We start from the raw sequence: 26,946 nt of genomic DNA on the forward strand, positions 1-26,946 counted from the left end.
TAATTCCTGTGGTTCACCTCCATGGCTGAAGAATCTGGTCTTCCAAGTTCCTCTGAAATCTGGGACTCCTTCATCATTGGAACTGCAGGTCTATAGAACAGCCTGAATCTGAGCTTTTATTTAAATGTTTTATTCTTTGTCTGGAAAAGCATAAGAAGAAGTGCTGAGGGTTTCTCTTAAGGTAGAGTTCATCAGCTGTGGTCTTCTCAGATCATTCCTGGTCTCTTGACCCTTGAGTCATAACAATGAGCATTCTTTGACCTTATTGGGAGGGGTGTTTCCTCCTCCTTGGGTTTTCACATAACATGGGCAGAGTTTTTATACTTCCCCAAACCGTGGCCTTTCTCCAAAACTGTTGATATTTCCTGATGTGTGGATGGTATCATTTTGTTAGCATGAGCAAGAGCACTCACAACCCGAGTGTGAGAATCACCCAGAGAAGGTTATTTGTTTTTCCAGTAGAATCCACTCTGTTAATATTTATACTGACACTATGCAGTATAAAGAAATACATAAATGTTAGTTAGGTCAAAGAAAAAGTCCATTTCGTGGTTAATCTTCTGTCCAGTTTATTTTCTAGAAGACTGGAGAATGACTGATTTAGACAGGTTTTCTTTTTAAAATGTGAACATGGGTAGTTCCATTGAATTTCTGGTGTGGGGATGAATTGACTCATTCAGACACTAAGCAAAATGATTTATTCTCAGAAGAAGCTAATTAGATAGAGACAACTGACAGTCTATGCTACAGGGATAAATTATTTAGGTTTTTAGAGATTTTCAGTTACAAAATTCTAGTCACCCAGAGATAAAAACGTTGCTGCTGCTGCTGTTACTATTATTCTCTAAAAAGAGCAAAGCGTTTTTAACCATAATTGGTTAATTATTCTTTGATGTTGCTTCCGCTAATGAAGACTTGCATGGTCTCTTGCTTAAATCTAAGTTCTGGATGATTGATTAGTTGAGTCTTGTGTGTTGTGAATATGTAACTATGAAATCATGAAGGAGCTCCTTGTATTCCTGTGGAAAATGCTTCATGTTCAGTATAGATTTGAACCTAAAACAGCCTGGTTTTACATCAAAATGGGTTATCCAAAGTTTACTGGAAGCATTTTAACTCTATGTTGACAGCTTCTGCTTGAAACAGGTTTCCAGGCCAGAACAGCATTGAAACACTGCTAGTAAGTCTGAAAAAAAAGGAATCTGAACTCAAAACTGAGCATTTCAGCTGGAGACACTTTGAATTTAAAAGTTTTTGTAATCGTTTTTCCTTTTTCTCAAGAATGGTTGAAAGAAAGCCCTAAACCAAACTTATTTTGCAATAATCCTTCCACCTAAAGCATTTCACATAAAAATCACTAAAGAAATTTCTGCAAAAGTCTGCAAAGTTTAAAAATTAAACTTACCCAATTCAATTTCCAGAGATTCTATTATCCTCAGCAATTTGGCAGTACTCCTTCCTTCACAAGCCTATTTTATTTAATAAAACTTAAATATTTACATCTCTGAAGTTTTCATCAATGACAGCTTCATTAATGTTGTTTGGGGACAAATTATTTATTTAAGCGTCTGCCAGGCACTGTCCATGTACTGTACTGACAGTAAAATACAAGCTATACTACAAAAGGAAAATAAAATACTAAAGGCAGCACGAATGTATGGAAAGGAAAAGAAAATTGCACTTTGAAATGAAGGGGCAGAACCAAATTGGGCACAGTTTACCAAGTAGTTCCCAGTTACCTGGATGTGGGGCACTAATCAGAAAATGCTTTTTTTTTTCTTTTGTAATTTGTATCTTTAGTTAGTATTTGTATTTTTTTCAGTTTTTTTGTAAGATTAAAGATTTTGTTAGAAAAAATAGAGATACAAAAAAATCCTCTTTGGCTTTAAAGTCCAAGTATTACAATTATTTTAAATTAAAATAGCCAAACTACTAAAAGCCAACATCAACTCCAACTATCTGTTTTCACATCACAGTAGGAGGGAGTGAGGGAGAGAGAATGAATGTATGTAAACTGGCTAAAGGGAAGATTTTTTTAAAAGAATAACCTCACTGCTACATTAACAAGAAAAGGTCTATCACCAAGTCCAAATTTGCTCCTTCTTTTCCTTCTTGTTCTTTGATTGTTCTACTGTTCAGTCTCTGCTTCTTCTCCTCTAGCCAGCCTAAACGCAGGGCTGTAGGTTATAATTATGACAGGAAACCCAAAGAAGAGCAGGTCAGACGATGGCATATCTGACTTCCACGTGTACTTCCAGCTTCTTTAGGCAGAAGAACGTAGGTCTTCATCCAGCGCACAATTTACTTGTGTTCAGTCAAGGAACGTGCTTTTTAAAACATACATTTTACGTATGGCTGTCTATGTTTCTTATTGTCATTTTTATTTCTATTGACAGTGGCTACTCTGGCGAGGAAATACAATTAGTCAGTGAAAGAATTAAAGCCTTAGACATTGAAAATCCTACTCCTGCAGAAATCCTTCATAACTCTGACTCAGGCGGTGAAAGCAACAGTGACGCTGAGCAGGAGTTTGTTTCTTCTGTTCTGCAAGAGAATCTTTCAAATACAGAGAAATTGGCTGGGAAGCCCCTCAAGAGCATCCTTAAAAAAAGCCCTACCAAGAGAGCAGAGCCTAAGCTCTTCACCACAGAGGATACACTTGATAAGACTTCAGCCCAACTGAACAAAGGCACATCAGATGTTCTACAAGAAGAGCATGTTTTTCCTGATAATATTCAGGAGGGGAAACCTTGCCTTTCCCAGAATGTTCCTGAAAATGTACAGGTCTCTAAAAATCTTGGAAATAACTGTAGCTGCTCCCAAGTAGTGTTTCTGGGAGTGAGTCAAAGAGGGTCAGACCATTTTAAAAGGTTACTTGCTAAATCAAAAGGGTCTGTCCGAAGTCCAGCAGAATCCACTGCGGCCAAAGATAGCTTGTTAAAGAGCCTCTGGCAGACATTTACTGAGTGGAGAAGTGAGGAGACACTAAAGCTTCTCCATGGCTCTTACAGAACCACCAGTCATCTCCTGCAGCGCACCCAGGCAAATGACTCTGAGAAGGAAGAGCTGGATGAAGATGATTTGGGAAGGGCTAATAGCAGTGAGGCTGCATCCCAAAAGCACACTTTTAACAGTCTAGATCAGTCTTTGCCTTTCCAGGATGCCAGGACAGCTGCCAAACCTTTACCTAGCTTTGAAAAATTAAAAAAAGAGAGATTACAGTTGGAGTTAAAGGTGAGGGAATTTTACAAAGGAAAGTTCACTGTCATTGAAGAGGAGGATTTGGCAATGCAATCAGAAAGGGAAGAGCAGAATGGGAAGTCTCAAGTAAGTATCCTGAAAATAAAGGAAGTGGTTATAATTTCAACCTTCAGGTGTTGGGGCCAAGTTGATGGGAGTTCCTCCCTGGGAGAGTATAATATGCCCGCTGTTGTTTTAAGTTGATTTATTAATGGTATGCTGATCAAGTTGAGCTTGAGGTGGTATTGCATATATATTTTTTATCCCATCTTTATTATTTTTATAAATAACTCGAGGTATTTATCAAAGAAATGAAGAAAGTACCTAATACTCTTTCCTTCTCCTATTTTCCCCACAACAACCCTATGAGGTGAGTTGGGCTAAGAGAAGAGTGACTGGCCCAAAATCACCCAGCCATCTTTCACGTCTAAGGCAGAACTAGAACTCTCAGTTGCCTGGTTTCTAGACCAATACCTTAATTGGTAGATCAAACTGGCTTTTGTTTTTGTTTTTTGTTTTAATTTTTCCAAGAATAACAGCAAGTTCTTTAATTCTTGAAGGATCCCATTAAGAAGCTTTTTTGTTTGCCGTTGTTCAGATTGTTCATTTCATTGTTCATGTTACCTCACAGTTATTCACTGTCTTCTATACTGTAGTCACTTTGGTCGATAATTTACCAATAGTGGTGGTCTTAGTACATTTTGCCAAAATAGATACCATTTTAACCTATTTATTATAACCTTTCAGTGTCATATTCTTTATCATATTTGTGCCATTTTTACATTATCTAGGACAAGGAGCAGTGGGCTCCCATTTTGCCACTTGTAGATTCTAAAGCTCAGCAGCAGATACGGATACGGATTGTGCTTGAAAAGCTGCAAAAAGTGTAAGCATCTTTTTGCATCAGTTGTTCATATACATTCGTAAAAACTGAATATACAGAAACAGTCAATTTGGAAGAGATTATATCCTTCAGAGCCATTAATTGTAATGTATCAACCCATCTTAAAACATTTTTAGCAACTGTAAATTGAAACCACGGTTTGTTATTTAATAAAGCTTTGTTAATACCATGTGCAACCATGAACACGTATTGATATTTTGCTAATCAATCTTCTAGCCTTTGCAGATTAGATTTGAATCTTGGATTGTTTCAGTTTGTTATATCTGAATTCAAAATCCTGATTTATTCCTTGTTTGTTTTATATTCCATACATTTCTTCTGGATACTCACAAAAGAAAACAAATGAGAAATTTTGAGCATGTGCAAGATAGAATTGTTCCTTGTTGTTTGGCAAAATAATCTCTTATACATTAATCATATATATTAATGTCTTTGTGATCGTTTGACAGTGACAAAATTTTAAGCTTTAGCTGACATCCGGTAAAGCATAAAGGAAATATAATTGACTGATAAATGAAACTTCATTTGGAATTTATGTGAAATGCATATTCTAATACTTAACTAAGTCTGCTTTGTTTTTCTCTCTCCCTTTGTGTTTCAGTTTGCCTGCTGTTTTGGACCCTCTTAAGATTCCTCTTGGTGATGTTTATAGTGAACTGAAAAATCTTGTAAAAACATTTAGGTAAATATAAAATACCGTAATATGAAAGAATCAAGGTTTAACTTATTAAGCACTGACAGATATTAATGCTTACTAAAGAGTGATGTATTATCAGAATGTGGCTGAAGAATTAGAATCCTACAGTTCAAACATAGACGTCGTCTGACCAATCTCAAGGTTTAACTTATTAAGCAATGACAGATATTTATGCTTACTAAAGAGTGATGTATTATCAGAATGTGGCTGAAGAATTAGAATCCTACAATTCAAATATAGACGTCGTCTGACCAATTTTCTTAAGGCAGCATAGCTTGAAATTAAACAAAAGATTCCTAAACGTTTTATCTACTATGTGGAAGAGTTCAAATTTTGTGTTTTCAGTGACGTGCAGTGCAGATTCTGGCTTCATAAAGCAAAGTTTAGTATCTTGAGAATCGCCTCACATTTCATTCTGCATTTTAAAATACTTACTTGTATAGTTCTGGGCTCCACAGAATTTATTTCTAGACTCCATAGAATATGACAGGGCTGCAGAAAGTGCGGACAAGGTTTTGAACAGCCTCTCTTAGAAAAGGCTAGAAGGGTTTGGTCATGTTAGCTTGGACGTAGATGATGGAGGACTAACGGTTCTTCTTTCTGGTTGTTTTTTTTTTGTCCTCTAGCTCTTCAGAGTTTTCATTTCTTCTTTCACTAGTGACCTGCTTGCCTGCTACTGTACTTTTCTCCCACCTCCTCTGGGAAAGACAAGCACGTTAGTTCTTATGAAGTGATTAAATTCAAAACTGTAGCAAGCATTTGCTAAAGAAAGAGGGAGAAAAAATGAACTATCCCGTCTTATCAAGCAGGAAAGTATCAAAAATGAAAAAGAATTAGACCTGGAAAACGTTTCAGATGAAATTCAAGGGAAGTCCAGTTGTAAGACATGAAACACATAGTCATTTCTGGAGCTAGAATGGAGGCGGCAGGGGGAGGCGTTTCAGCTTTAAAATGTAAAGTGTTAAAAAAAAAAAACACACCACGGTGGTAAACTCAGCAGCAGCAATTTTCAGCTCCATCAGTTTTTAAAGGAGCACAAAATTTCATCTTCAGATCTGCACCATTTTGTTCAGTCACTACTGCTGGAAAGAACACTAGAGAGTTCTCTGGAGACATTTTAGGATAGTTATAGTTCTTTAGCCAAGTCCCTCAGTGCCTGTATGCTTTTGTTACACAAACCGAGATGTCAAATAATCTCCAGGGTTGTCTTGAGTGTTCTGCTGGAAAAATGATGTGGAAGGAGGGGAAAGACAACATCAAAATCCAGGCTGAATAAAGAAGTTGGCAAGTGTGATTTTGGTTGTTGCTACTTAAATGCTTCTAATTGCTATTGAAGGGACAGCCTTTTTTTTGTTGTTGTTGCTTTCTCCATTTCCCCCTTTTTCCTTTGTTTATTAATATCTGCATTATAGTAAACAAAACAAATCCATTAACATATAATGTTGATAGAAGAGATTGACTACTCTTTTGGGGCACTTTCTACCATCAATGGTGGACTTGTCCAAAGGTTAGGCGTTACTGGACCAATATAAAAAATTGGTTATTTCAAATAACAGGATATGATCTTCAATTGAAGGGACAGCCTTTTTGAATAAAACTTTGTTTTTTCCGGGTAAAGATTTAATCTGTCTGAAATTTTAATTGGGAAGTGATATGATTGCTTTGCTGCACTAAATTATAGATTGACGTTATGTATTCACTGAGATAGAACTGTCAATATTTAATCCCTATAAGTGTTTTATTAATATTCTTCTTTCAATTGTTGACTGCCTAATTGATTGAATTAGGACTTCTACCTTAGGGAAGGGTGTGTTTGTGTGCTCAAACCTGCCCTTCTCCAATGTTTCCTCGTTGCCATCCTTTAAATGTATTGGATTAAAGTTCCCAGAATTCCCAACAGATTGGCCAGGGGTCATGTTAAGTGAGAATTCTGAGGGAAGTTCTTTAACTCAACATAGCTACAGAACTAGTTTTGTTGGGGAAGTGGTCCAAGTCTTCTCCCTTTTCAGGGGAGAATATACTTTGAACAAAAGTATATTTCATGTGAGAGGGACGCGCTGGCTCAGTGGGTTAGGACGCTGAGCTTGTCGATCAGAAGGTCGGCAGTTTGGCGGGTCGAATCCCGAGTGCCGCATAGCAGAGTGAGCGCCTGTTACTCGTCCCAGCTTCTGCCAACCTAGCAGTTCGAAAGCATGTAAAAATGCAAGTAGAAAAATAGGGACCACTATGGTGGGAAGGTAACAGCGTTCCATGCGCCTTTAGCATCTAGTCATGCCGGCCACATGACCACAGAGACGTCCTCGGACAAGCGCTGGCTCTTCGGCTTTGAAACGGAGATGAGCACCGGCCCCTAGAGTTGGAAACGACTAGCACGCATGTGCGGGGGAACCTTTACCTTTACCTTATATTTCATGTAAAGTATTTATATTCTGCTTTTCTCCACGATGATAGCCCACAGACTGTTGGCAAATAAACTAAATGTATAATAAGATTCTTTGAAAGATAGTGTAGTTTTATAAGGTCTGAAGTTCACACCTTCAATTGTAGATTAACATTCTTCAATCTAGCGGCCCGTAGTCTTTCTTAGCCTACAGCTTCCATTATTTCCATGTATGCACAGTTGGTGACTGTTTGACCTCTGGGTGACAGGAGTCCAGCATCTCTTAAGACTTAAGGCATCAAATATGGACAGGCTGCTTTAAATACTGCTGCAGCTGTGTTGTTAGCAAAGAAGGCTGTTGCAATTGTTGTTCCTTTAAGCTCCCATGTTAACAACAGGGAAGGAGGAGCCAAAATGCACTTCTTAGCAACCAGCACTAGGTAGCCCCAGATATGTTTGTCTTTGGAAGGATCCCCCTCTTCCTTTCTGAGAGTAAAGATCTGGTTGATATCTGGTTATAGATCATAAATATAATTCTACAGGCCTGTATTTAGGAGGGGGAAAGACAATTATGGGAATGGTTCACTTTTTAGACCATACATGACTTAATAAAAGGGAACAAGATGTACCAAGAGGAATGCTCTGTTTCTCTTACACATGGACTTTATATGGAAACACATTTTTTTTAAAAAAAAATCTATAAAAATAAATATGTTGTGATGGCTCATCTCTTATTAGACCTAACTTTTTTTATCAATCAATGACACGTTGATAAAGTCAATCAGAATATATACAAAATGAAAGGGAGCTCCAACCCCCTGAAACGTTTTTGTTGGTACTTTTCCATTTTTGGTATAGTTTGGAAACCTTCAAGAACATTCCACATACCCTCACATTTTGTATCTTTCATTTTTACATTTGAAAAAAAACCCCAGACATAATAAAAACATGCGCATTTCTAAAATTGGAGGATTTTTTTTCTTTTTCAGTAAGGTAAAGGTAAAGGTTCCCCCGCACATGCGTGCTAGTCGTTTCTGACTCTAGGGGCCGGTGCTCATCTCCGTTTCAAAGCCGAAGAGCCAGCGCTTGTCCGAGGACGTCTCCGTGGTCATGTGGCCGGCATGACTAGACGCCAAAGGCGCACGGAACGCTGTTACCTTCCCACCGTAGTGGTCCCTATTTTTCTACTTGCATTTTTACGTGCTTTCGAACTGCTAGGTTGGCAGAAGCTGGGACGAGTAACAGGCGCTCACTCTGTTACGCGGCACTCGGGATTCGACCCGCCAAACTGCCGACCTTCTGATCGACAAGCTCAGCGTCCTAACCCACTGAGCCACCGCGTCCCTTTTTCTTTTTCAGTACTGTGGACTTATTCTAAAAGAGCATTATCTGCAGCTAAGACATGGAAGTATTATCGTGAACCGGTTCTGCGTAGCATGTACTCTTGACCAATTCTTTTTCTCTTCTGAAACCTCAGCTTCAGCACACCTTATTTTTCAAGGTGATTGCCCTCTCTCTTTTGCTGATTATCTGAGGTGGATTACTTGCTTCAGGCAACTAGGGCTTTTGTAGGATGACTGGGCAAACTTAATCTGGGACAGAAATTGTAGTCAAAAGCTTTTGACCGGGGAGTCCTAACTGCTTCTCCAGCCTAGTGATAGCTTAGCTCACTATCTGCTTCTGTATTCAGTTCCACTGAGCATATTATGGGTGTCTCCAGGCTTCCTCTGCTATAAGTACCATATTGATGGCAACAACTAGTGTTGAGACCTTGCCAATCAATACTGACATTTAATAAGAGTTAATTGACACAAACAACTGCTTCTTGGAGTTGGAACACAACAACGATTCCTTCTTGATCCATGATCAGTAATGGCTCTCTTGTAGGGCATTGAAAAATATTGCTTTCCTCTCCTGTCTGACAGAGTTCTCCCCAGTGATTTGAGGCCTGTCTCTTCCATTGCATCTCATCAGGGCAGCTTAACTGGAAAGTTACATATGAATTGCTTGTCAGGATGATTCTGTCAGGCATCTTGTCTTAAGTGTTTACTCCTGTCATCAGCGTTTAATCTAGACCTTCATCCTTTGCTTTTGTCTGTAACTCACCAACTCAACAGAGCCATTTAGCAAGTACAACTATATAAGCTGCACACAGAGTAGATCTCTTTATCTCTTTTAAAGATTTATGCAAATCCTCTTTAGTCCAGGGCCATTTACTTCCTGAAATTGCAGATAGAATAGTTGATTTCATCACTTAGGTAGAGATTAGGTAAAGAATATTCTAAAGATTCCCTACTGGCCAGAGGAGATTTGGGAAAATGTGTCCGGATGTAAAATGTGGGGATTAAATGAGGACCCAGATTGTTGGCGGCAATAAGCTGACTTTGTAATAATGCCGCTTGGGGGGGGCGAAAGCCCTAATAAGCAGGCATATACATAGAATGAAGGCTATTGCTAAGCACATTTGATTTGTGCTTAGATTGTAAGCCGCCCTGAGTCTTCAGAGAAGGGCGGGATATAAATGGGATTAAAATAAAAAATAAATAAATAAATAAAATCTCAATTGTAGTGTCAGGATGGCATTAATTACCAGAAGGTTATCATTGATTGCAGTCCTACTAATTTTATTATGTTTGCAACCTGGTAAAAGTAGGCAGGCATTTGAGGTTGCTGTTACAGATAATAAGTGTCAGTAACATCGGTTGGTCCAGCCCTTAAAAAGCTAGGGCCAAATTCATATACTCTGGTACGCTGCTTTTTAAAAATCAACTTAACTGAATGCCATAAAAGACACAGAAAGGGTGTGCTATTGCACTAAGTCACATCTCAATAAACTATATTGGGTATACAAACTGTATAAACAAACTATATTAACTGTGTTAATATTTTAGCTATATGAATGCTAGGTACAAAATGTTAATTTAGGGCATTGAATTTCTTGTGAGCCACATGACTTGATCTGCCTTTCAACTAAAAGCTTGTTTGAGTAAGAAATCAGAAGAATTCCGAAGCTGTATAATTATCTTTAGAAAATCATATATCACAGATACAGTATTCCAGGTTATTCACATGTGCCTATTATTTGGTGTTTAAAGCCTATTAGAACTTCATTTTTAATGAAAGAGCTCTTTACTATAGTATAAGTTAATCTTTTAACGTACAATATTACATCACTCAAAATAATGACTAGATTATCAGCACATGCTCATTTTCATAAATACCTAGTATTGTTAACAAGACAATGTTGATCCATAATGTGTTTTGCAACCATTTTTTATCACTATCTATCTTATTCGCTTCTAATCACATAAGGCCTGAATGCATCAATAAGGCAAAAGCCATCCGGTGTCATACTTAATTTAACCCAAATTCTGAAGGAAGTGTAAGGATGTGGAATCAGTAGACTTCTAGATATACCTGAACAATCATCCCTGAACAGCATCGACACTTTTAACACAGCTCACTACCAATTAAAGAGAACCCTGCTTCTATGTTTGTTCTTCTTGGCTCTGAAAACTGAGTGTTCTTCATTCAGCCTATTAAGATGTCTACAAACTTTTCATCCCAAATAAAAATACACCTGGTGGTTTCCTGATTTGTGATGTTCAACACCCACTGTTTCTCGGTTTTCTGAGCTTGTATGTGAAAAGACAGAATCGAATCGTATTGAGCCATATAATTGGTTGAACAGACATGAACTCAGTCACTATCTCAGGCTAAATGATCTTGAAATAAAGAATGTTTTGATCAGGAAAGAGGACAAGGAAACAACATGTTACAGTATCTGCCTTTGATTTGAAGGAAGACAAATGTATTCAGTAAGCATACTAAATGAATAAATAAAAGTAAAGAAGGAGAAAGGGCACATCTGCCCTTTGAGCTTTTTTCTGATATGGGGAGTGGAAAGAGAGTTCTGTTTATGATCTATTTATGATCCACTTAAATTAGTTTGATCCTGCCTATAATCTTGTTTTAAGTAACTTAAAAATTGGTATATACAAGCCCCCAGTACATCGGGATATCAGACAAAAAGAAATGTGTATTTTATTGCTGCATTCCAGGTTTTACTATTTATAACTATTGAGCCATTCTGCTCTAATAGTTTCCAAAATGCAAGAATTGCTGATGTTGGCTTTTTCCCCCCCAGGTTGACAAATACAAATATAATTCACAAAACTCCAGTGTGGACCTTAATTGCCATTGTGCTGTTATCTATGTAAGTATTCAGTTGGAATCCTTGAAATACAGTGACCCTACCTTATTCTTCCTCTTACATGAATTAGCATATTCTCAACTTATCTAATGTTGGATTTGTTTTGATGGCAGTTTAAAAAATACGACGAAATATATATATATATATATATATATATATATATATATGTGTGTGTGTGTGTGTGTGTGTGTGTGTGTGTGTGTGTGTGTGTGTATTTATTAGTAAAATAAAGGATGATGACTAGTATACTAGTATACTAGTATACCAACGTTACTAGGAAACCTGACAGCTGAAGAAGAGCACAATAACTTACTATAGGCATCTTGAGCCTGTACATGTCTGTACTGTGTTGTCATCTTCAAATCTGTGTCAAAGTATCTTGCAACTTACTGCTTACACATGATTGCAAAGTTAGAACTAATCATTTGAGAACAAAATTGGATTGAAGCCGATTGGCTGTAGTGTCTGCAGGGGAGGCAAAATAGGCAAGATGGTGGCTGTGGCTGTGCAATCTAAGTCCTGATCCTTTTCTATGCACATTTGACATCATACACTGGCATTGGATTACACATGATACAATACAGTGGTGGGATTCAAATATGTCATCAACTGGTTCTCTGTGTGGATGCTGCTTCCGGAAGTCCATTCTGGGTCTGGGCAACAAAACATTAGCTACTGGTTCTGCCGAACTGGTGCAAACTGGTTGAATCCCACCACTGATAAATACCATCTTGCTCTCCCTCCCATTGAACAAACACACACAGTGCTCTAGTAGAGCTGTTCTGCTCTAATAGCAGAATTAGAAGAAATTTAAATAACGGTTGTATTTGTGTCTGTCTAGGACTACAAAATAAGAGATGCAAGTGCAGAAAGCATAACAAAGGCATGCCACTTCTTTTTTTTTTTTACAGATTGCATCCCTAATGTTAAACATTGCGGGGCAAAGGTTTCCAAGAATCAAAAAGCACTTAGTAAAATTAGTCCATTTTAGAATTCTTTGCATTGTTTTCCCCAATAGGAATTACTGATAGATTTTTATAGGATAGAAAACTTCAAGTAATCATTGTCTGGTTGTCGTTTCTAATTACAACATAGGAAAAAATATTTTAGAAATTCCTTATTGCTGTAACATTGGTTTTCCTCCTTTAGGAATTGCCTGAACCAATGAAACCTCTAGAATAGTGGGCCAGGCATTCATATATCAAGAAATGTAGCCAATCAAACTCCTAGCATCCCTAGAACTACACTTACTTTAATCTTGCTTTAGTCTGACACATTTTTCTGCCTTTTTTATCCCAAGAAAGGCAATACTAGTGGGCATTAGGGCAAGCTTCAGTGAGCCTCACATCAGTGTCACACTAGCTGGATACTGCTCAAATGATTCATTAAATCAGAACACAGAAAATAACTTTACTTGAATGCTTTGATATAAATTTTTTATTAGCTGTAAGAACAAATCTTTTGTCTCTCTTTCTGTACATTTTTCTGATTGAGTTTCTAATGGGCGAAACAGATCCTATGAATTTTTCAGGTACATCTTGGGTTAATAAAAGGGTTCTGGATTACTTCACAAATATGTATGTCTTGGTGATGAACTGTAAATGTTTTAAAGGACTACACTTCCTAAGGACAAGTAACCTTTGTTGCCATATTAATGAACTATTGCTGCAGCTTTCTCTGTGTAGCAAATGCAGCAATGCTAAATAAACTATGGTATGGTCAACTTCAACTAGGCAAGTATATTTGTATCTGCAGTCTTTCTTAAGATGTTAAAAGATGGAAGACATGGAAATTAACCTATTTTATCTCCAACTAAAATTTGCAAAGAATAAATAGAATAAGAAACTATTGGCCCATAGTGACCCAGTGAACTTGAGGACTAAGTATGGAGTAAGTTGGCCCATACTGTGTTGGGTATTTTTTATTGCATTGGATAAAATTTCTCGTCATTTTTCCGATGTCAGTTCCAAAGTACTTTCAATGTAATCCTCAACAAGATTGTATGTGTTTCTTTTTTTTATTGAAAAGTTTTATAAAAAGTTACAATATTATCCCCTTCCCAACCCCCCCTCCCCCACTTCCCAAAGCTGATTACAGGGTTACAAATATATAATAATCATAATCTAACATTAATCAACTATATAAAAAACCAAATACATAATACACTTTAACCCTCCTTTAACATAATTACCAACACTCTAAAATACCCAACTTCTAGAAAAAATTTAAATTATAACAATAACAATCTAAAATTTACTCATAAGCTAAATGGAACTTTTTAGTCCCATATTTTTTCTGAATATAATCTATCCATCTTCTCCAAACCGAAATGTATCTCTCTTGTGAATGATCTTTCAAGTATGCAGAAATCTTAGCCATTTCTGCTAAGTTTGACACTTTAAGCATCCACTCCTCTATAGTAGGCAGACAATCCTTCTTCCAATATTGCCCTACCTGTAACCTCACAGCTGTTATCAAATTCAGCATCAAATTAATTTCTTTAGTGTCACAGTCTGTAATAACACCCAATAAAAATAATTGTGGAATAAACTTTATCTTTCTCTTAAAAATCTTTTGAATGTTCCACCAAATTTTAATCCAAAAAGCTTTTATATTTCTACAAGTCCACCAAATATGAAAATAGGTAGCATCCAAACTACCACATCTCCAACACTTTGGCTGTAAATTAGAATACATACAAGACAGCTTTTTAGGATCCAAATGCCATCTATAAAACATTTTCTAAAAATTTTCTCTTAAGTTTTGAGCTTGAGTAAATTTTACATTTCTAACCCAAATTACCTCCCACAAATCCAATGGAATCGGTTCTTGAATATTTTGAGCCCACTTTACCATGCAATCTTTCACCAATTCCATTTCCGAATCCAATTCTATTAAAGCATTATAAATTCTCTTTATATGTGCTCGAGTTTGATCTTTGATCTGTTTTACCAAATTTTCATCCATCGGCGTCAAACCATCCTTCTGGTCTAACTTCCACCTAACTTGCAATTGAGTATACTGAAACCAAGACTGTACAATATTTTCTTGTTTTAACTCGGCTAGTGACCTTAATTGCCAGTCACTCCCTTCCAATCTAAGTAATTGCTTATTAGAAATCATATCCAAATTCACACCCATAGATACCCCCTCTATTGCGTGTCCAGGAATCCCCCAAATTGGTATTTTATAATTTAACTTATAATAATACTTTTTCCAAACACGCAATAAAGCACTTCTTAAAATGTGAGATTTAAAGGCCTTATCAACTTTTTTATCATAAATCAAATATGCATGCCACCCATATAATAAATCCCATCCCTCAATATAAAGTATACTTTTATTGGTTAAATTAAGCCAACCACTAACCAGTGTTAAAACCACTGCATCATAATATAATTTCAAATTAGGCACTTTAAGTCCTCCTCTTTCCCGAGCGTCTTGTAAAATCTTAAGTTCAACTCTCGGTTTTTCCCCCGCCCAGATAAATTTATTAATACCCTTCTGCCATTCATCCAAATTAGCATCTTTTTTCAAAATAGGTATCATTTGAAACAAAAAGAGAAACTTTGGTAAAACATTCATTTTAACAGCTGCAATTTTTTCCAACAAAGATAATTGTAATTTTTTCCAATTATTTAAATCCTTTTGTACTTTTGACTATAACATCTCATAATTATTCTTATATAATTTCACATTAAAAGCTGTAATATATACCCCCTAGATTGTATGTGTTTCTTATAGAATAATGTAAGTATCCTTCAGCCACTAGCTAGCCATTCACAGCTAACAGGAATGCTGTTATTACTGGTTTTCAATACAGAACTGATAGAGATAAAAGAGAATGTATAATTTAGGAAGGGAAACTAGCAAGTCAATTCTAGTGTGAACAGAGTATGTGTAGTATGCAGCAAAAATCCAAACTTGCTCTTAATAGATGGCATGTTGAATATGACCAACTTGCCACGAAAAGATACAGAGAACATTGATAGTCTGTTCAGGAAGTAAATAAATGAAATCAGCCATCAATACAATCAGAGGGCATCAACTACAGGTAATCCTCAACTTAGTACCGCAACTGAGCCCCAGATTTATGTTGCTAAGGGAGACATTTGTTAAGTGAGGTTTGCCCCATTTTATAACTTTCCTTGTCACACTGCAGGGTGTAAGTTAGTAACATGGCTGTTAAGTGAATTTGGCTGCCCCACTGACTTTGAGCCAGTTGCCAAACGTCTGAATTTTGATCCCATGACCACAGGGATGCTGCAATGGTCATAAGTGTGAAAAAATGGTCATATGTCACTTTTTTCAGTGCTGCAGTAACTTTGAATGGTCACTAAATGAACTGTTGTAAGTTGAGGACCACCTGTACCACGTTTCTCAACTGGGTTCGTTAAGAATTTTGACAGTTGCAGCTCTGACACATCTAGAGAGCACCAGTAGAGTAGAAGACAGCTAATGTACGGTCACTCACGCGCTCGTGACCTCTCGTCTGGACTACTGCAATGCTCTCTACATGGGGCTGCCCTTGAGGACCACTCGGAGGCTCCAACTGGTACAGAATGCAGCCGCGAGAGTTGTGTTGGGAGTCTCCCGATACTCCCATGTTACACCTCTGCTCCGTGAGCTGCATTGGTTACCAGTTGTCTTCCGGGTGAGATTCAAGGTACTGGTAATGGTGTTTAAGGCCCTACATGGCATGGGTCCGGAGTACCTTAGGGAACACCTGCTGCCGGCATCAACTTCCCTCCGCCCTGTGCATTCCCACAGAGAGGGCCTCCTCAGGGTGCCACCGAACAGAGAATGTTGATTGGTGGCCCCCAGGGGGAGGGCCTTCTCTGTGGGCGCCCCGGAGCTATGGAATCAGTTACCGGTTGAGCTCCGGATGGCGCCCGAACTTCGCTCCTTCCGTCGCGATCTAAAGACATTCTTATTTGAACAAGCCGGCCTGACCTGATGGGGGATGGGTGGGGTTTTTTATTGTTATTTTAATATTTGTATTCACTGTTTTTAGTTGGGCATATGTTTAATTCCTTTTAACTTTTGTATTTTTGTATTTTTTAAATAGTTGCCCTGTTCACCGCCCTGAGTCCTCCGGGAAAAGGGTGGTATATAAATAAAATTAATAATAATAATAATAATAATAATAATAATAATAATAATAATAATAATAATAATAATAATAATAATAATAATAATAATAATAATAATAATAATAGTGGAGTATATTTGTAGCTCAGGGGTGCTAGTAGAGGATTGCTCTCCATTTATATTCTCATGGCTTGCCCTGTCAGTTTCATTGGGACTGCTTTTAGAGGTTCTTTGGTTGGGCTGTTTACTGTTAGCTCGTTTGGCAGTTCCTTGATTGGGATGTTGCTTACTTCTTGTTTGTAAATGACGATGTTACCTTGTTTGGGTAATGAAATGCCTGCAAGAAAACAACCCAGCTCAAAGGACTCCTGAAGACAGCTAAACTGGTCCCAACAATTTATTTGCTGAAAATTATCCACTTTCTTCCTTTTGGGGTATTCTTCCAGTGGTCTGTCATACTGTTAACATGTTTACATGGTATTTACAGAATGATTGAAGCAAATGTGAGTTATTCCCCAAAGACCTTTGCCCAGTACCAAATGAACATTGCTCAATATATACAAATAAAGTACAGTCTTTGGAAACACATACTAGAATTGGCAGAGGGTTGCTTACACCAACCTGGGTCCTTGGCTACCGCTAGTGAATACCCCTGATACATTCTAATGGAAAGCTTTCAAGATAGCTCCAGAAATGTCTGTTTCATTTTATTTATCTGATCTGGCTGGTTTCAATGAAGTGAGGTCAGCTTCATCTAACAAAGCACTTGCATAGTTTCCTCCCGCTTCCCCTTTAAAAGCTTTAGTGACTTCTTAAATGTTCTGGGAGTAGTACAGTAAAGCTTTCCTAGTTAAACTCAAAATGTCCACGATCGCTGCAGAATAACCATAGTAAGACATGCACTTTAGGAAGATGCCTTGCACACAGGTGGACTCTAGAGGTTTGCTTTGCAGGTGTAGCAACAGATAAAGGAAAATTTGCATAGCTCTTCATAGACAATAGTAAGCCATAAAGAGCAGTTTTGGTTCCTGGCACGAATGAAAAAGACTCCAGTAAACCCTTTCAAAAGCACGTAAAAAAAATACAAGTAGAAAAATAGGGACCACTACGGTGGGAAGATAACAGCGTTCCGTGCGCCTTTGGCATCTGGTCATGCCGGCCACATGATCACAGAGACGTCCTCGGACAAGTACTGGCTCTTCGGCTTTGAAACGGAGATGAACACCGACCCCTAGAGTTGGAAATGACTAGCACGCATGTGCGGGGGAACTTTTACCTTTACCTTTTAAAACCCTTTTGAAAGCTTTATAAGGAAGCCTTCTTTACCCTGCTGTAATCAAGATTACAAGAAAATTTACATTTCAGATGGGCTGCCATTTTCAGGCACACTGAAAAATTAGAACTTTGTGAATAGGTAACTTACCAGCAGCCAGATTTCCTTTAGAGCCCCATTTATATGCAGAGGATTTTGCTTCTTTTGACATGTTGCAATCCGAAGTCTTCCCCTTCAAGATACATTGCACACATCCAAGGGAGGCAGCAGTTTTTAATCTCTATTTTCTCCTTACACTGGGAAGCAAGGAGCAAAAGTGGTATTACCTGATTTCCTATCCATAATAAAGAAGGTTCAAATTGAGGATCTTGGCAAGTCTTGGAAAAGGAAAAGACGTTTTTGACAATAGGTTATAATGATCAGCTGTGTCTTTTTATGAGAAATACTAATAATATAATAATCATGTACAGGTAGACCTCGACTTGCCATCACAATTGAGCCCAAAATGTCCATTGCTAAATAAGGCATTTTACAACTTTTTTTAATGACACTTATTAAGTGAAGCACTGCAAATATTAAGTGAATCATTCAGTCATTAAGTGAATCTGGCTTCCCCCATTGACTTTGCTTGTTGGAAGCCAGCTGGGAAAGTTACAAATGGTGATCACATGACCTTGGGACGGTGCAACCATCATAAATACTTCCCAGTTGCCAAGTTCTTGAATTTTTAACATGTGACCATGGAGATGTTGCAACAGGCATAAGTGTGAAAAATGGTCATAGGTCACTTTTTTCATTTCCGTTGTAACTTTGAACAGTCACTAAATGAATGGTTGTAAGTCAAGGACTACCTGTATATATTTTCTGAAAACATCATCCTGAGTTATTTTCAGGTAAGCAATTAAAGGATTACAACCTTAATTAATTTGATCTATTCCCTAAAGGTGGAACATGATACTCTCTATTATTTTTCCCTGTTATGATCCTGATCTAGGTTTCCAACTCAGAGATGAATATTATAGTTGAAATTATGTATTGACTTTATATATTGGTTCTCATTTCAGATTTGAACTCTTTTAAGAGCAGAAAGTGCTTGGAATAAGCTCTAATTTAAAATGAGTGATTAATCAGTAGACTAGCTTTACCGCCAGTTAGGTAGTTCATCAAGATCAGATTCCTCAGCTGGCTAAATGCTTTGGGGCTGGGATACACAGAGGAAAATGTGCTGGTTTAGACAGTATCTGTATCAGAGAATGTGGGACAGAATGAGTCAGTCTTAGCCAGAAATGACACCATGTTCTCCCCTCCTGTTTCTCCCAGATCCCAGACCTAGAATGGATAATACTCAGTATCATGGACTGAATCATGAATTGTATGGAATTGAATGAATTGTATGGAATCAGCCATCACACGCACACAAATAGATTAGGGATGTATTTCTCCTAATCAGATCACATCTTGCCTGAGATTAAAAAACAGGCCTAAAGTATGACCTGCAGTGAGGTTGGCGGACAGAGTGGCCTTTCCTTCAGGGGAGATTAAAATCACAGAGGCCTAGCAGTTTTAAGTAGATCCATAATCACCACCACACAACTGTTAGATAAAGTACTCCAGGCAGGAATGGCTGTGCAGCTGTGAGGCTATCAATAACCACTGTCAGGCTGAAGAGGAAAATCAGTAAAGTCGGGGCCTGCTTGTATCACAAGAAATATAAGTGGGAACAAGGCTTTATACTTTGACCAAATGCAACTCACTTATTTAAAACAAGCAAAATATTGTAGGTCAGATTCAGATGTACATATATTTAGAGGAGTGGTTCTAATAATGGAGTACTTTTGTTATGACTAACATAAGGCTCCTGATTTGTTTCATATATATTCTGATCAAAAGATGCTGTCCTTGAATTTAGTTTTATATATATATATATATATATATATAATTTATATGTAATGACTTTATGAAAGAAACCTGCAATTTTTACATGCTTGAAAATGCTTTACAATATATTCTCAAAGGTGTGAATTACATTTTTTAAACATAGTGTGTTGTAGTACTTCAGTCATAAGAGATTATGATCATAGGTTCTGCTGCCTTCTACACAAAAGGGTGAAAGTAATGCTCCATCCTCAAATGAAAAAAGACGTCACGCCATAAACATTATAGAATGAAAGGTATATAAAGGATTCCCAACTTGCTAAGAAACTCAAGTGTATGTTTGCAACCCCAATAGTCTTAAATTGCACTGAAAGATGAGCCCATTAGGTCAGGGGGAATCTAAAGAACTACTGGGAAAAAGCCAAGCACAAATATGAGTAACACTGATTTTTATGATATGGCTGGATTAGAGTAGAAAGGAAGTCTTAACTGCTGATGCACCCAGAGGCAAAATAATGTTGTAAAGACGTATATACCATTTGATAATGGAAAGTCAGAATCATGACTGAAGGCAAATTTAATGGGTCAGAGCAGAAATGTCAGGATGAATGTTGAGATCTATTCCAGTATCAAAAATAAAAAGGGAACTGCTGGACTGATTTATACCGATCTTACATCCTAACCTGCTCAACATCCTACAATCCAGCTTTTAGCAGTACATGGAATGAAAACTATCAGAGGGATAAGCTGATTTCAGAAGACGCAAATGGGATCATATTAACATCAGTGGATAATTGAAAAGGCAAGAGAGTTCCCGAAGTATATTTTTGTTTTATTCTATTGCAGGGGTGTCAAACTCAATTTCATTGAGGGCCGCATCAGCATTGCAGTTGCCCTCAAGGGGCCGGGTGGGTATGGCCAGGGTGGGTGTGGCCTACTGGGTGGGCATGGCTAGAGTGTGTATGGCCTACAGGGTGGGCGTGGCCAGCTCTACATCGTTCGCATCAAGGGTGCCTATGGGGGCCTGGGCTGGAGTGGGACAGATCTGAGGGTCTCTGGCAGAAGGAGGGTCTCTGGGCCAGGGCCAAGGCAGTGGGGGCCGTTCCCTCACTGTTTCCAGGATGGCTTCGCGGCCACATGAAACCACTTTGTGGGCCGGATCCGGCCCCCGGGCCTTGTGTTTAACATCTCTGCTCTATTGAGAATACTAAGGGCTTTTGACTGCTTACAATATTACAAGGTGTGGACACCTCTTAAAAATGGGTATACAGACCACCTCATCTCCATATTGAAGATTTTGTATGTTGATAAGGAAGCAGCAATTAGAATAGAATAGAGAGCAAGTTACTAGTTCAAAAGTAGGAAATAAGTTGCTGGTGATTCCCTTTTGGTGGCTATAAATGAGGAGGAGTGGAGGGAAACAGTTGTTGAAGAGGAAAAATGAGTGCAGAAGCTGCTTTGGTGCTCAGCATTAAGGAAAATGTAAATTGTGAGCCAATGCAAATGAATGAATGAATGCTGGGAATATTATCTCTGTCCTCCTAAGCTTAAAACTCCAAAAGGAAGATGGCTATAATCATGAAATAATTTCTTGGGAGGAAGAAAATGTCAAACATCTGTGAGGGAGATTGGTTGACTTCTAAATAAAATAAAAATAAATAATGTATTCAAAGGCAAACTTCCAAACAACGATAATGCAGTATTGTCAAGGACAGGGGTGTCAAACTCAATTTCATTGAGGGCCACATCAGCATTGCGGTTGCCCTCAGGGGGCCGGGTGGGTGTGGCCTACTGGGTGGGCGTGGTTAGAGTGCGTATGGCCTGGGTGGGCGTGGCCAGCTCTACATCGTTTGCATCAAGGGTGCCTATGGGGGCCTGGGCTGGAGTGGGACAGATCTGAGGGTCTCTGGCAGAAGGAGGGTCTCTGGGCCAGGGCCAAGGCAGTGGGGGCCGTTCCCTCACTGTTTCCAGGATGGCTTCACGGGCCGCATGAAACCACTTCGCGGGCCGGATCTGGCCCCCGGGCCTTGTGTTTGACATGTCTGGTCAAGGATATGGTCTTCCCGGTTGTAATTTGGGCATCTGGACCATCAGAAAGGCTGAAAAAATAAACTCCAGTCCTGGAGAAGATTGTGAGGAGTCCCATGGATAGAAAAGAGAAAGGACCAGAAATAAAATCAAACCGCCCACAGAAGGCATTGCTAATGAAGATGAAAGTTGGATACAGGATGCGGGAGCAATGTCCTGATGTTTTGGAAAAATGGAACGCCGTAGAAAAAAAGAGACTAGCAGAAGACAAGATAGCAAGGTGCTATCACTGATATACAGAAAAACAAGAGTTGGAAGAGACCTCGGAGGCCGCCTGGTCCAGGCCTCTGCTCAAAAGCATGAATTTACAAGCAGTCAAAAAAATAACAGATAACCCTGGCAAGTTGTTGTCCAGCGAGTCATAAGCAGTTGAAAGTGACTGAACGTGAAAAAAAATACCACGTCCCATCTAGCCCACTCCAAATCACATGCCCGGTTAAATGTTAATTTTTATCATTCTTCTTTGAAGTTGTGACATAGATATTCAAATATGGGCATTGGGACATAATCGAGGATGGGCAAGTTTTCTATGAATAAGGACCATGTTTGTAAAAAAAAAAATTCTAGTCCCTGAGAATTACAAACAACCTAAGGAATTGGCGGTATCAGATCAGAATTTTCCTTGGGTTGTTTTTTTTTTAATTTTAAAAAGGATTTTTTTTAAAAAAAACAAATATGCCTCAAACTAATACAAGTTGCTTAAAACTGAAAATCATAAAGGCCTATTTTCTGGATTTTGTTTTGGGTGACTTTTTGGCTAAAAAAAATTAGACGCTGCAGGCCTGTGGAAGATTGTGGATTTCAAATATAATAGAAGCAGGGCTTTTTTTCTCATAGAACGCTCAGAACGGAGTTCCGGCACCTTTTTTGGATGGAACCTTGTAGGGTGGGCAAGGCGGGTTGTATGACTTGTGTGAGTTCCGGCACCTTTTTCTTTTACAAAAAAAGCACTGAATAGAAGGTACAGGTTAGTTGTTTCCTTCCCCTTCCTACTTAGCAATTAATGTTTGCAACAGCCTATTGCAGAGCCTTATATAGAGGGTGAAGTTTAAATACTTGCATCTTTTCGGATTATATGAATGCTTCGATATAGACCTTAGAAACCAAATAGGTCTCTTAAATTCCTTTATTCTTTTCTGCCCGTGAGCTGGGTGTGTGTTACAGACTAATCTTTGTAGAATGTTCTGAAAACAACCCACACTTGTGTGAGTCAATGGGCTTTGAGCTCAGCTGCATCTGGTGACACTGCCAGCAGTGGGAGCAATCAGATCAGGTAACCAACTTCACTTCTTGCGGATTCACAGAGTGGTAGAATTTAAGCCCTTAGCCTGAAATCTGCTCTTCCTCGTTCTCTTCACCTTCTTCAGCGATTTAACTGGACAAAAACCAATATCAATTATAGCTTTTATGCCAGTAATAGACATCCTGTGTCAGTTCAGGGCAGATCATATTAATTGATTGGCAGGCAAGGATAAATTTAAAATCTAAATAAAACACTCCTTTTTTTTCTTTTAAGATAAATTTAAAATTAGTAAAACGGAAATGGCTTTTTAAGGAAATTCAGTATCTATTAGTACATCCGGTATTATGAAATTCTAAATGTAGGTCTACCTCTTTTTATCATTCAGCAGCACATAGTCCTAGTTGATAAAAAATTAAATTTGGGTGGGTGGGGGGAACATAACTGAACTATCTCACACGTTTCTCTTTTGTTTTCTTGGTCCTAGGCAACCAAAAAATATTTAAGGTAAACATTTTTCAAAAAGTTAAATTACCTTTGTTCAGATAAAACGGGGGCTGGTTAAACTGCCCTACAATCTAGTTCCAAGTTTGTCTTTAAAATGTGCAGCGTGTTGTAAGTTAGAGGCTTCCAATTCAAAACCAGCCATCAAATATTAATGTGTTCTAATGGAAAATCTTCTCTAGAGGCAACTCTTTTTTTTGCTTTCAATGGGATTTTTGTCAGAATGTTTTGTCAAGCTTTTATTTCGAACTTGAACACAAGTCATAAGTGGGAAGTCTTTTAAAGCTAACAAAGATGTACAAATGACAGAATTATAGTCACTAATCAGAAAACGTGTCTTTATAGAGTAGAACGGTTTGCCTTTTTAAAAAAAACGATATATTTTTTAATGCCTTGCATTTTTTTTTCAGTCAAATGTATGCTTAGCATACTCTAATGATTCAGAGAAATAAACTAGTCCACATTTAGTTTTTCATAGGGACCTGAAATAATGTTATCTCAAATGTGTCTTTGTGTTTGTGTTTTTCTGTGACTATTTTTGTATTGTTTCCAGTACAAATGAAGGCAGAATTCTTTTTTCGCTTACACGCTTAACGTTTCAAGAAAGGCAAAGGAAGCTGACATTGAGTGCATCATAAATTTACTGTAAAATGTTAAAATCAGCTACCATCTCTGAGATATTGATCAGGCAGATTTCTCTACAGGTTTCTCATGGTGCTCAAACAGCTTTAATGAGGATTCATAAGCCCTTTACTTTTTTATTATTATTATTAGTAGTAGTAGTAGTATAAAAGGAAGTCAAAATGATAAGATACTAGTCTGGTGGTGCAGAGCTATCCAGTCAGTACATAAAAATACAATGCTGTAAATCTTCCTTCCCCTTCTGAATGCAATTTTGTGTAATTTTACTCAATACTACATAGTTTACACATTTAGAGCTTTAGCCATAGTCATCTTTTTCGCCTGAATGAAAAGCAGAAAGCTCTTCTTACCAAAAACAGAAGACTTTGAACGGTTGAACTTTTCAAATTGCCATCCTTTTTTATTTCAGAGTGAATCTGGCTAATTTTAGTGGAACATAACTTTTTGAGAATTGTATTCTTTACCTGTTCGAAATATAAATTAATCTTTTTAGGCTGGTTAAGGCCAAGATATTCTCTCTTTTCAGGTTTGGCTGAGTAGTGTTGTGGAAAAAGCAGAACTCTGAAACATTAAACAAGGCAGAGGATCTTTTTCATTACAGCCTTTTAACGTGATTAAGCTGAGGCACGATGGTTCATTTGGGGTTTTATGTTTCACTCAACCTCTTGGGATGCTTCTAACAAATGCATAGTATCTGATTTTGGAGGGAAATGTGCATTTTAAATAAACAAGCCTTAAAATCTTCCCCATTGTATTGCTCAGTTATTACCTTTACGGCAATGATTTATTAAAGCTCCTAGTCAACAAACAAACAAAGATGCTGTGTGTAAATTGTTTTGTTTATTTGTGCATGAAAAACTGACCAGAAATTTTTAGGATATGCCCTAAAAATGCCATAGTTGAAGAAAACATTTTCCACATAAGTATTTTATTAACTGCTTGGACTTGCTTTCTCTAAAGGCATGGTGTTTGTTTATAAATCTTGCACTGTGTAGGACTAGAGTTCCAATCCTGCAGATACTTCTCTTGAAAGAAGTTCCACAAAGTCCTCCTCTCTTCCAAAATTCCTCATTCTTCTTTCTGCTTAGTTTTGTTTTCTCTCTTTCACCCACAAATTAGTATCCCATAATTGCTGGACATGCTGTCCTACATCTGGGTGCGTTCAGGCAACCTCTCCTACGTTTTTGCTCCTAATTTTTGTATTTCATGATATGTAGGATACACTAAAGTATTGCAGGGTTGAAATCGCTTGTTCTCCTGGAGAATGGGGCATCGCCAAATTATCTCGTGCAGGATACTCTGTTTTATTCCTTTTCATTTTTCTCTTCCACGTCCCCTGTCATAACAGTTTTCAAGCATCGCATGCTCAGTCTTCATTCATCTCCCAGCAGAACTGTGCCTGTTGCAAATCTTGGATTACTTTTGTATTGCGTATATCACAAAAGCTCATTTTCACTCCTATTCCTGTTATTAGGAGATATTAAGCTTGAGAAATTTCAGACCCTCATGAACCATTTTAGAATTTTCAGAATCAGAATCTTATTACATTTTATTTAATTAATTGTTAAAATGATTGATTATTGGCAATAATATTAAGGATTCTTTTAATATTATTAGAAGACCAAATCATGGTGTTTTCTATCATAAATTTATTCCTGGAGATTTAAATATTTCATCCATCTAATATAGAGAATAAGAGAGACAGCTGCTTTATTTAATTTATAAACATTGGTTACATACATACACTACACATTTTCCTAAAATATTAGTATATATACTGATCTACATTCTGCCATTGAATTCTTGAATTTCATTATTTTCTATTTAAAGTTAGCCCTTTTCCCTAATGTTGCTGCCACTGCATTTTTTAAAAAGTTACATAGGAAGCACGCAAACAGTAATGAAATTAACATTATGATTTTATTTCAGCTAGGCATGATAATTATGAATGTTTAATTAAATTAATTTAATTAACAGAGTGAGCGCCTGTTACTCGTCCCAGCTTCTGCCAACCTAGCAGTTTGAAAGCACGTAAACATGCAAGTAGAAAAATAGGGACCACTACGGTGGGAAGGTAACAGCGTTCCGTGCGCCTTTGGCGTCTAGTCATGCCGGCCACATAACCACAGAGACGTCCTCGGACAAGCGCTGGCTCTTCGGCTTTGAAACGGCCCCTAGAGTTGGAAACGACCCCTAGAGTTGGAAACGACTAGCACGCATGTGTGGGGGAACCTTTACCTTTACTTTACTAATTAAATAAGAATTTCAGATGCAATTCTACTGTAACATTTATCTTCCTAGGAGAAGCCTTATCCAGCCAACCAGCCTAATTAAACAAGTTTACGTTTAATTGCTATATTGTGATAGTTTTTGGCATTAAACCAATGGGCCAAAGACTAAGCAGTGGAAGACAGAAGATACTGTTAGGATATTTTTCTTGAGTCAGGAAATAAACTGAGGTTTTATACATATTATTTTTAAGACACACAAAGCCAGAATACTACTGTTGAGGAACGTATTGATCCTACTCAACAAGAAAGTGCCCCTAGATGCTTATGACTCACTTTCCAATAGCTTGGAATTGCTAGTCACATATTTCCAACCAGTTATCAGACTAAAGACATTTTTTTGTCTTCTTTTATGTACAGTTATAATTCTCACCAGACTAATTAGATCAGATTAAGTCTTTAACCTTTCTGTCTCAGTCCATTAACCACTGTGGATTAATTGCCCTTGGTGGGCAAACAGGACTTTAACTTTTAAATACAGAGGAAGAATTCATGCCTTAGAGGCCATAGC

At 37.8% G+C, this 26,946-nt stretch overlaps 1 protein-coding gene across 4 annotated transcripts in view; it reads left to right on the top strand.

Annotated features, from left to right (window-relative positions):
• The window catches only part of RPAP2 (RNA polymerase II associated protein 2), a 73,644-nt gene that overhangs the window by 12,041 nt on the left and 34,657 nt on the right, over positions 1-26,946 (top strand). For 3 of the 4 annotated variants that reach the window (XR_014025869.1, XR_014025870.1, XM_081323216.1), the window contains exons 8-11: positions 2,397-3,327; positions 4,032-4,126; positions 4,746-4,826; positions 11,369-11,437. Coding sequence is in view for 2 of the 4 variants with exons in the window: in XM_081323216.1 (XP_081179342.1) it covers positions 2,397-3,327; positions 4,032-4,126; positions 4,746-4,826; positions 11,369-11,437 (1,176 nt within the window). In the remaining 2 variants the exon portion in view is untranslated. Of the gene's footprint in view, positions 1-2,396; positions 3,328-4,031; positions 4,127-4,745; positions 4,827-11,368; positions 11,438-24,673; positions 24,815-26,946 lie in introns of those variants that run through there. The other variant, XM_081323217.1, reaches the window with a different exon arrangement.

The sequence above is a fragment of the Vipera berus genome (assembly GCF_964194415.1).
Source record: "Vipera berus genome assembly, chromosome: 3".
Taxonomy (NCBI): Eukaryota; Metazoa; Chordata; class Lepidosauria; order Squamata; family Viperidae; genus Vipera; species Vipera berus.